This window comes from Dendrobium catenatum, unplaced genomic scaffold (assembly GCF_001605985.2).
Source record: "Dendrobium catenatum unplaced genomic scaffold, ASM160598v2 fragScaff_scaffold_1101, whole genome shotgun sequence".
Taxonomy (NCBI): domain Eukaryota; kingdom Viridiplantae; phylum Streptophyta; class Magnoliopsida; order Asparagales; family Orchidaceae; genus Dendrobium; species Dendrobium catenatum.
In genome coordinates, this window is record NW_021319563.1 from 188,392 (window position 1) to 199,390 (window position 10,999).

Sequence of the window (10,999 nt, forward strand, 5' to 3'; positions counted from 1 at the left end):
CACTCACCTTCCACAAAAGTCTGGGTGGGTCGGGTGCCCTGTAAGAGGTTCCGACCATCAGTTCCTTGTGCCCCGGGTTCAAAACTGACTGCATGCTGTCAGGTCCTGTCGTTTTCAGACGGGTCGATTAGGGAGCACGGCCGTATGCAACGGACCACGCAAGCGCCCCCAGCTGCCTTATTACGGGCGTTGCTTGTATTGGCCGAGACCAGTCACCGACGAGTGCTCCTCAAGGAGCACGATGCGCCCGGGCTTCTGTCGTTGAGGTTAGGCTGAAACGATCAGCACATCGAGCAGCAGCAGAAAACAAGCACAGCCATTCTTGTCAGGCGAGATCACAGACGCCGGCCCACATACCGTCTCCCTTCGCCTGAAATTCAAGCAACAGTCTTGACTCTCTTTCAAAATCTTTTAATCGTTTCCTTCGACGGGATACTTCGTTCGCTATCGAATCATCTCGCGCTATATTAAAGCACAGTTGAACGATTTATCGCGCCGAATTCAGGGCTGCCCATTCGCAAACACCCGACTACGCGACAACGCTCATGTTGCGCAGTCGGAACCGAACGGGGCTCTAACATCCCGGCGACCTTTCAGAGTATGGGCCGCTTCGTCGTATGGGCATTTGCTTCTCAGAACTCAATTTGAGTGCTACCATGGAGCGATTCATTTGGCTATCCCGTCGTCTCTTATAGGGATCTCGTAAGTTCTTTATCCTCCGTTAATGATATGCTTAACTCGGTGCCTAGCCCATCTGGGTTGTTCGATACTCATCAGGATTTAGCGATGAAATTGGGATCCCTAAAGTATGATCATCTTCGAACGCTTATCACATAATAGCTTTTTTGATCCCACCTTATTATTGCACCAAGAGAAGATGACGCCTTCAGCCGCGCACCAAGGGCACGAGAAGGAGAAGTGACATCGACCTTAGTAAAATCCAGGTGGGACGATTATGCACGGAGAGATAAAATTGCTGCGGACCAGGGACTGCCTTAGCGGTTTGGCCTTAGGGTACTTGCGTTTCCAACTTGATGGTTCGCGGGTTCTGCAATTTGACACATATGCATTGCTGCTCTTATCGATTCAAAGAGCGATATCCATTGCTGGGTCGTTGTCCCCAAGGAAGTTTGGCGTGCGACACCCATCCACAAAACCCATTTCTGAGTTTGTGTTCAAATTCCCTTGGCGTAAGTGCCGATTTTGCTTCATGATCCTTCATCCGTCCACACCCATTAGAGCGGGATGAGCGATGACTCCGTGATTTTTTATTTTAGCAGCAAGACCACCTTTCTTATTTTACGAGGTTCACGAATTGCTTGTGTTTCACTGTTCGACAGGATCCTCCGCAGTTCAACTACGGAAACTTGTTACACTCTTCTCTAAATGATTAGGTATGACTTTTCGCCAGGTCCACGGGCAGCGAACCGCCCGCATACAGGGATCAACACTTTCTCAGACCTCAATCGGTAAGGGACAGCGCGGCGGTTGTGTAACAAAGGGGACTAGTCAAACGCGAGTGATGACCTCAGCGCTTACTAGGAATTCTCGTTGAGACACAATTGATAATATTATACATCACGATGATTTTCTAAGATTAACGGCTGTCGGGCCAAGGATATTTACTCATTGAATACATCAGTGTTTTTGATAGCGCCGGGGTAAACAGAATTAACAACCTGTTATTCCTAAATTTCTGTGCATCAAAGCATAGTCCTCTAAAGAGTAGGCCGCAGGTTGCTCGCATAGATGATTAGAGGCTGAGTCTATTCGGTTAACAAAATAATTAGACAATCGGTCCACAATGAGAAGCGCATGCCAAACCATAGAATAGAAAGAGCTCTCAGTCTTCCATCCTTTACTATGATTGGACTGTAAGTTTCCGTGTTTGATCAAATGTCAAATTAAGCCGCAGGCTCCACTCCTGGTGGTGCTCTTCCATCAATTCCTTTAAGTTTCAGCCTTGCGACCATATATTTCAAGGAACCCAAAAACTTTTGCCTGACTAAATCTTCGCGTCCTGGCCCTTCTGGTCGATCCTCCCAACCCTCCCCTCCGTTGGTTGGATCCTTCCTTCTTGGGTCTGAGCTTCCCCCGGCACTCGCACTTCTGGCGTTCCGTCCTGTTTTTTCTCCGGCTCCTTCGGTCGCTCCTGCCTCAACGCCTTCTGCTCCTGGGCTGGCAGAGCAGGTTGACCCTTCCGCTCTGCCTCCTTCTGATCCTGTGGGACTTAGTCCTGGTAACTCGGGCTCCTCCTCTCCTCCGATCCTTCCCCGTGCTCATACCCCTCCCGAGGTGGCCTGTGCGGCGCCGCAATTTATGGCATTTCAGTCCCTTTCCCCTGCTTAATTTATAGATGAGGATGGTGTTTCCCTGCTCCTTTCTCAGGAGGAGGTAGCTGATAACTCCGGTAAGTTGGAAAAGGCGCTTGTTGCGCAGTTTGTGGGACGGCGCGTGCCCTTTGCGTTTCTGCAGTCTGACCTTCGTCGACAGTGGTTGCGGTTTGGTGAGTTTGAACTCATTACTACTGGCCCGGCCTCGTTCCTTTGCATCTTTCCCTCCTCCGGGGCTCGTGATGCTGTTTTACAAGGTAGCCCTTGGATGGTTGGCGGTAGCCTCCTTGGTATGGACCGTTGGACTCCTTACTATGCCCCTAACTCTCTGCATGGTCTTTTTTCCATGGTGTGGGTTCGTCTACCATAGCTTCCCCTTCTGTACTGGGATGTCACCAATCTCAATCGTATAGCCAGTTTCATAGGTGACCCTCTGTGGCTGGATGCTCATACATCCACTTGGGGGCGTTCCTCCTTTGCCCGTTTCTGTGTCCGCCTGGATCTTGCTAAGCCGCTCCTCTCCAGTATCTGGATCAAGGGAGTTCGAGGGAGATTCTTCCAGAAGATTGAAAATGAGGGCCTTTCCAACTTTTGCTTTGCGTGCGGGCTTGTCGGCCATACTTTCGACCGATGCCCATCTGACTGGACTGCCCCTCAAGCCCCCCCACCGGCTGGTTCCAACCCTCGCGCTCCTCATAGGTTGGCCTATGCGCCGATTGGACAGGAAACTTCCTCTGCTATCTGAACTGGGGGACCCGACCTCGCCGCTCAGCAGCCGGGTGTCCCTTCTTGATCTCCCAGTCCTATAGATTCTACCCCTGGTGGTACCGCCTCTTAGCCTCTCCGCAGCAATCCCCCCTCTCTTGAGCGACTCGGGGAGCTAGGGGAATAGAATATTGTTAAGAGGAGGCAGCGGCCTCAGAAACCTTCACCTGCTTTGCCGACTCTGATGACTCTTCCCGCTCCGGTGGCCCCTCCTGTCAGATCGGCTGGCCAGATAGGCATGCTTTCTCCTCCCTCGATGGGGAGGTCTTATCTGATTCTTAAAAAGGCTTCACCCCGTGGAATTGTTCCACAAAAAGAGGTGCTTCAGTTGGGCCTTATTGTCCCTAAGAAACACAAGAAAGGCCCTGAAGAGACCACGGGCGGGGACCTTTTCCCCTCTGCTGTTTTATGAGGCTCCCCTTGTTTCAGGTTCTGGAGATTTGTGCGGGGAGTAGACAGATTATGCCGGGCACTGGGGAGCTTTTCTGCTTTTGTGCAGTTTCTTACTCTTGTTCAGCTCCCCCCCCCCCCGAATGCTGTCTGCCTTCTATTCGTGCATATCTTTAGATGCTGTGCTTGGTGGTCTTTGTGTTTTGTACCTTTTTTGTGCTGTTTTTGTTTTTTTTGTCGGTGGCTTTCCTTTATTGTGGAAAGCCCCCTTTTATTTGTTGTACTTTCCCTTTATGCTTAAATGCAATCTTATTTTAAGGAACCCAAAAACTTTTGACGGAGGTTCTTCATTTCTTTCCACTCCATTCTCTCACTAGAGTGTTTCCTAGAGAGAGAGGCTCTGGGCATGGCGGGGGGAGACAGGCGGTCTCCTCCCCGCTCCGGCGGGGGTGGCGGTGGTGAAGGTTCGGTGGAAGGTGGGGGACGTGATCGGAGGAGGTCGGGTGTTGGTGCGCAGGGTGGTCGCAAAGGCGTTGAGGTGAAATCCTCGGCCAAGGCGAGATCGGGGAAGTCGGCGAGCAAGAGTGCGGCTGCAGCTAGGCCTTCGGCTGAGGAGGTTACTGCTGGGGCGCGGGGTGCTAAGGCTGCGGACGGGCATGGCCTTGGCCAGGCTATTGCGCGGGGAGGCTTGGCCCGCTGGGAGAGACTCGGGTGGACATGCACATGGCAATGGACACGGCGGAAGGGGACTGCGGCGCTGCCATGGAGTTTGAACAGGCGCTGGGGCGTGTTGCGGAGGTTACCAATGCGGAAGCTGCGGCAGCGGCTAGGTATGCCGCGGCACTTGAATTGGCGTCTGGATGTGCGGCGAGGCACCAGGCGGCGAACCAGCCAGACAATACTGGCTTTGCGGTGCGCGCAGAAGAAGATCAGCAGCCGATTGCAGCTGCTGTGGTGGTTCCGAGCGGTAAGTGTTGTGAGGACACTGAAATGGGAGTATAGGTAGCTTCAGCCGGTGAAACCATAGATGGCAATCCTGGATTAGGCGTGAACCTGCAATTCTCATTGGGCTGCGGTGGTGGAAATCCGCAATCTCGCACACAAGGTGTTTGTCGTATTGCTTCTAAGGGGGCACGGTCGGAAGTCTTTTGCTGATTGGCGCCGGACAGAGGAAAACCTAATGGGAATAATGTGTGGAAAAAACCGGAGCACATCCGGATTGAGGAGGAAGTTCCCCAAGGGACCTTCTCGACGGACGGTGTGGTGCAGTTGCAGATGGAGCTTGTGGAACAACGCATTTGTGCGCTGGATAATGCCGTGGTAGGTAAAATTATTGGGAAAAAATTACCCTATATTGTTCTTAGTGGAGAGATTAAGCGACAATGGGGCCGTTTTGGAGACTATCATCTATCCACTATTGGTACCGATTGTTTTGTGTGTCGGTTTAGCTCAGAGGAGGCCCGGGATGCGGTGCTTTGCGGCGGGCCTTGGTTTTTCAATGGCAACATCGTCGGGTTGGATAGATGGACGCCAGCTTTCTCACCAAACTCTTTGGCGGGACTGTCATCGCCGGTTTGGATTCGTCTACCTCAATTACCGCTTCAATATTGGGATTTGCACAATCTTATGCGGATTGCATCACATTTTGGCACCCCTTTGTGGATTGATGTACAAACTGGTGGAGATGGTAGGCGGGAATATGAACGCATTTGTGTGCGACAGGATTTGGCACAAAAGCTGCAGCCGGGCACATGGATTAATGGCTGGAAGGGAAAGTTCTACCAAAAGGTAGAATATGAAGGCTTGGGTATGTCGTGTTTTGGCTGCGGGCGTATTGGTCATCGGCAGGATAGTTGTCCTGCCCGTGGGGATGTACGGGGTGCTGGCCAGGTGGGTACTTCTACGGGGATATCGAAAGGGAAGGCAATCTTGGAAAGTGGCGGATCTAGTGTGGCATCCACAAGCAGGGCACGGCCTAATCCTCGGGAGCAGCCTAAAGAGGTGCCATCACCATCTGTTTCGGTGGAGGGGGGTGCCACTCTACGAACATTGCGGTCACGGTTCGGGCTGACCGTGATGAACTGCCTACCCCAACTGCTGGAGGGAATTTGCCTCCTCCTGTGGAAGGAGACAAACCAGAATTATCTGAAGAAGAAAATCTCTTTGGAGAGTGGAATATTGTGCCACCGAGGAAGAAGAAAATTATGCAACAAAAGAAAGCTCAAGCTTTAGTTGAGAAAAAACCTCTTGGTGAAAATGTGCTAAGACAAGTTAATTTCAAAGAGGTTGGTGAACCTTTGAGGGGCAGCAGCAAAGAAAACCTTAAACCGAGTTGGCGCAAGCTAGGTGTTAAGGAGCCTACTTTGTTCTCGGCGGGCGTGGGCAAGGATAGGCCGAAACTTGGTGCATATAAAGCCCATTTTGACAAAGAACTCCAGGCTCTTGGACCTATTTAGGTGGGTCCTAGGAAGAGGCGTAAGGAGAGCGGGAGTGGCACGAGCGGCGGGGACGCTTCCCCTATATTTGTCCAATGACTCACATCATTATGTGGAATTGTAGGGGGGCCCGAAAAAAAAACACGGGCAACTTCCTACGGCACCTCGTTGTTTCCAATGAGGTTGGCCTTGTCGGGTTGATTGAAACTAAGGTGGAGAGCATCAGTAGGGTGGAGGTAGACCGCCTTGTTGGCCGTGAGTGGGACTTCTTCCACCATCCTGCAAATGGCCGCTCGGGTGGACTCCTGCTAGCCTGGAGATGCGACATCCTCAAGGTTGAGGTTGATTTTGCTATGGACCAATGTGTGGTGGGATGGGTTGTTATGCCCTCTCTTGTTCAATGGAAGGTGGCACTTGTTTATGGCAACAAGGATCTCCATGTCCGACGGCAATTGTGGGAGAGCCTTGGCACTATCATCACCCCGGATGTCCCCACTATTATTGTGGGGATTTCAATTGCTGTCTTGCCAGGGAGAGAAGAAGGGCGGGAAGCGATTTCGGTTTTCGACTGGGGATCAGGAAATGTCGAATGCTCTTAGTCAACTTGATCTTCATGATTTGGGATTCACTGGTCCCTCTTACAAGTGTTCTAACAACAAAGAGGGCAATAGCCGGATTTGGGTTAGGCTAGACCGTATCCTCGTTAATTCTGAAGGGTTGAATGTGGAACCCTTTGCATCGGTAAAGCATTAAAATCGTCTGGCCTCTGACCACTGCCCCCTCTTATTGTGGCTGGAGAATGGATTACGGTAACCTAGTGCCAAATGGATTCGTTTCAAAGATGTTTGGACTAGCTTTCCTGCATCTTGGAGGATTGTTGCCAAGGCGTGGGGACGCTTGGATGCTGGCCCACCGGCAGAGGTGGTTAATAGAAAATGCTCTCACACTCTTCGGGCTCTTCACTTTTGGAGTAAGCACACAATTCGGGACCTTGGAGTTAGACGCAAGGAGCTGGAGGAGAAAATTGAACTTCTTCAGCGGGATGATTGCTCTGATACAGGACTCACCTCCGAGCAGGATTCGGAGCTTCAGTCTGCTGTTTCGGAGTTTAACTCCACCTTGGCCAGGTTGGTGACTTGGTGGCGACAACGGGCTAAAATCCGCTGGATTGAGGATGGAGATGCCAACTCTCACTTTTTCCACGCGACGGCAACTCCTCGTCATCGTAGTAACAGGATTGAGGAAATCCAAACTACTGCGGGTGTGCTATCCCAGGACCCGCAAGTAATACATGATGTCTTTTGGTAGTTCTTCTCGGATAAATGGCGGGAGCATGATACTTCCTATGTCCGCTGGCCCGGTTCCTTGGAGGCGGATAGAATTACGGAGCAGGCTCGGGGGGCTCTTGAGGAGGATATCTCGGATGAGGAGATCCGGAAGGCCGTCTTTGGCATTAGCAACAATCGGGCGCCGGGCAATGATGGTATCACGATTTCCTTTCTTAAGTTCTACTGGTTTATTATTCGCAATGACATTTGTGCTGCAGTGAAGGATTTCTTTATCACTAGCTCCATGTGTGCGAGCTGGAAGGATACTCTTGTGGTGCTTATTCCCAAGACTACCACGGCAAAGGCTCCGGCGCAGTTTCGGTCGATTAGCCTTTGCCAAACATTCTATAAAGTGGTGGCCAAGGTTCTTGTCGCCCGTCTCAAACCGGTGTTGGCCAGACTCATTGGTGAGGAGCAGGGTGCGTTTGTGCCGGTGCGGTCCATCTCCAATCATGGCCTCCTTGCTCAGGAGATTATGTGCAAATTTCAACACTCCACCCTTCTGGCTGGCCTCTTGGCTGCTAAGGTCGACATGGAGCAGGCCTACTACTGTATGGCTTGGGATACGCTTTATCGGGTGCTGGAGGCTATGGGATTCTCACCTAAGTTCATCGGCTGGATTGTTCAGTGCATTACTAAACCTCGCTTCTCATTACTGCTGAATGGGACGCGTTCTAATTGGATTGGCGCCAATAGTGGCTTCCGCCAAGGCTGCCCACTCTCACCTTATCTATTTATTCTTTGCTCGAAATTGCTGACCAAGGCATTCCGGCAAAGAGGGGCGAACCTTGGAGTGCAAATTATCCCAAAGGGGAGCGGGTCTCACACCTCCTCTATGCCGATGACATTCTTATTTCTGCTGAGGCCACCCGGGCAAATGCTACCAAAATTCTGGAAATCCTGGGAGACTATTGCATGTGGACGGGTCAGCGTATTAACAATGCCAAATCCGCTGTTTTGTTTAGCAAACACTGCCCGAGGTGGAAAAGCCGCCGGCTTGCTAATGTGCTGGGGTTCCGGATGGTTTCCTCCCTTGAGTACCTTGGCCTGCCTCTTGCGCTCCGCAAACTTACTGCCTCTGACTTTGATCGGGTTCTTATGAGTGCTACTAATAAAGTGAATGTGTGGGGTAAAAGACACCTTTCCCTAGCTGGTCGGGCCACTTTGATCCGTACTGCTTTGCTGGCCATCCCCCTTTACTGCATGACTCTTTCGGATGTGCCACGGGGAGTCCTGGCATCGGTGGACAAAATTGGAAGACAATTTCTCTGGCACAAGGATAATAACAGACGGGGGCTTCATTATGTGGCGTGGAGCAAGATTTGTAGGCCTCATTCTCATGGTGGTTTGGGATTCCATTCGTCTTTGGCTTGGCGCGCTCCTCTTTGGGCTAGACTGACTTGGGATTTCATTCGACAGCCTACGGTTCTTCTGAAACGCATTCTTCGCGCCAAGTATGGAGAGGATCCGTGGAATATGCCCACTGGCAGAAATACCTCAATAACTTGGAAGGCTGTTCATGAGGGTGCTGTTGCTTTACGCCCCATAATCCGGTGGCGTATTGGGAACGGACAGATGGTGGACATTTTTTAGGATGTTTGGATTCTGGACCGCCGGCTTGATCAATGGCCCACGCTTCTTAACTCTGTCGCTCCTGCTGCTGGAAAAGTTTCTAAACTTCTTGACAATAATTTGGAGTGGGATCGAGATAAGGTCTTGATGCACTTTGGCGGTGATCTGGCCACGCGGGTTCTAGATGTGGCCACTAATTCTGATGCTGGGAGGGACGTCCCCGAGTTGATTCGTTCTAGCCACGGTGCCACGGTGGCGGCTATGGCATACTTGGCATCCTTCCCTGTTGGGGAGTATTATTTTAACTGGCTCAAAAAACTTAAACTCCATCCGCGTGAGAACTTGTTTTGGTGGCGGATTTTTAGGGATGCAATTCCGACCAATGCTTGGCTATATCGCCGAAACCTTTCGGATACTCATCTCTGCCCTTGGGGGTGCGATTCGGCGAAAACAACTGATCATTTCACGGCCCATTGCAGTCACCTGAGAAGTATTCTTGGATGTCTTGCCAAATGGGGCATGGTTCTCCCCTTATTCGATTCTTTTGATGAGGTTAAGGATTCTTTGCGGATGCTTGCCGGCTCTAACCCTCTCCCCGGGAAACTCTATTGCTATGCGGTTTACCAATCCTGGCGGGCCCGCAATGCTAAGAAGCATGGCAGACAATTTGGCTCTCCTAAAGTGATTGCTGCGACGGTTATCTCCCAAATTCCAAACGCTTTCCATATGCCACCGATGGAGCAATGGTGTATCAATCAGCCCATTGGGCTGCCATTAACCAAGCTATGGTGCACCCCCCCTCTTAAGTGGCTTAAGGTGAACTTTGATGCATCCCTTCTCCCGTCCAACCGTGCAGGTCTTGGCATTGTGGTTCGTGACGACTTGGGACGGCTTATTGTGGCGGCCAGTAAGATGATTGAGCACTGGGATACTACGACAGTGGAGCTGCTTGCGGCTCTAATGCTCCGGGAAGTTTTGGAGGATTGGATGCTTGATTGCGAGGGATTGGTGATTGAAGGCGATAGTGCCAATGCTATCAAGTGGCTGCAGGATTTGTGTGACCCCTGGAACCCACTTTTCCGCCGGGAGGACAATGTGGATGTTTCCTTTTTGTGTAACTTTAGGCAAGTCATTTTCCAGTTTATTCCCCGGCTAAGTAACCGGCCGGCTGATTATTGTGCTAGTCTCGCTATTTTTGGGAGCTTTATTCGGAATGATGTTTCTTGTAACTTGGTTCCTTCAAACTTTGTTGATTTGTTGAAGGCCGAGAGTGATATGGCCTAGCTCCTTGTATTATCCTTTTGCTCTCTTTGTTAATGCTATATGCAACTTTCAAGGAACCCAAAAACTTTTGACATAGAGCAGGCCTATGACTGTATGGCCTGGGATACTCTTTCTCAAGTTATGGATCAGAAGGGCTTCCCGAGAAGATTAACTCATTGGGTAACCAACTGCATATCCTTTCCTAGTTTTCAACTGTTAATTAACGGATGCAGGACGGATTGGATTGATGGGCGCTGCGGGTTCCGACAAGGCTGCCCTTTGTCTCCTTATCTCTTCATCCTTTGCTCGGAGCCGCTGACCAAGGCCCTTGCTCGGAGCTGCTGCAGCTAGAAGGGCTTCTATTTTCTCGGCGCCTAATGTGCAGGTGGAGTCGGCGGCGAATGGGGATGTGGACATGGATTCCACTGAGAATGTAGGTGTTGATGCTATCGGGATTAGCCCGCAGCTAGGCGTGAACCTCCATTGTGTGAATGGGGTTGGCACGAAGAAGGCTGAACAGCGCACGCAAGGTGTTCGTGGTAATGCCTCTGCAGGTTTGAGTAAGGGTGTCTTTGGTGACAAAGCGGCTGCTAGCCAGCCGGCGAACCCGACCAATGTGTGGAAGCGGTCGGAGCATATTCGTGTTACTGAGAGGGTTAAGAGGGGGCAGTTCTCGGCCGATGGCTTCTCGGTGGACCTCAAGCTGGAGGTGGTAAAGCAAAGCATCAACCACTTGGAGAATGCGGTGGTTGGTAAAGTATTGGGGTGGCGACTCCCGTTCTTTGTGCTGGATGCTGAAATTCGACGCCAATGGGGGCGGTTTGGCGAATTCCAACTATCCACCATTTGGTGTGGACTGTTTTGCTTGCATTTTCACTTCGGCTGAGGCTAGGGATGCGGTCCTATATGGGGG

The 10,999-nt window shown here is 51.2% G+C and overlaps 2 protein-coding genes across 2 annotated transcripts; both read left to right on the plus strand.

Moving 5' to 3' along the window:
* The first annotated feature begins 4,763 nt into the window (after positions 1 to 4,763).
* LOC114580562 lies at positions 4,764 to 8,844 on the plus strand. The gene is made up of 6 exons (XM_028698520.1): positions 4,764 to 5,668; positions 6,048 to 6,363; positions 6,455 to 6,639; positions 6,742 to 7,186; positions 7,232 to 7,922; positions 8,015 to 8,844. The coding sequence occupies exons 1-6, from the start codon at positions 4,764 to 4,766 to the stop codon at positions 8,842 to 8,844; spliced, it is 3,372 nt and encodes a 1,123-aa protein (XP_028554353.1).
* A 126-nt stretch (positions 8,845 to 8,970) lies between these two features.
* Positions 8,971 to 10,107, plus strand: LOC114580563. The gene has a single exon (XM_028698521.1). It carries the CDS (start codon positions 8,971 to 8,973, stop codon positions 10,105 to 10,107), a length of 1,137 nt encoding a protein of 378 aa, XP_028554354.1.
* Positions 10,108 to 10,999: the final 892 nt, after the last annotated feature.

Excerpts from the sequence above, each read along its gene's own strand:
- LOC114580562 (XM_028698520.1), top strand. The coding sequence starts at position 4,764 with ATGGAGCTTGTGGAACAACGCATTTGTGCGCTGGATAATGCCGTGGTA. Across the intron at positions 6,364-6,454 it reads ATGGCAACAAGGATCTCCAT|GGAGAGAAGAAGGGCGGGAA; the intron begins GTCCGACGGCAA and ends CTGTCTTGCCAG. Across the intron at positions 7,923-8,014 it reads ATTACTGCTGAATGGGACGC|GCATTCCGGCAAAGAGGGGC; the intron begins GTTCTAATTGGA and ends TTGCTGACCAAG.
- LOC114580563 (XM_028698521.1), top strand. The coding sequence starts at position 8,971 with ATGCACTTTGGCGGTGATCTGGCCACGCGGGTTCTAGATGTGGCCACT.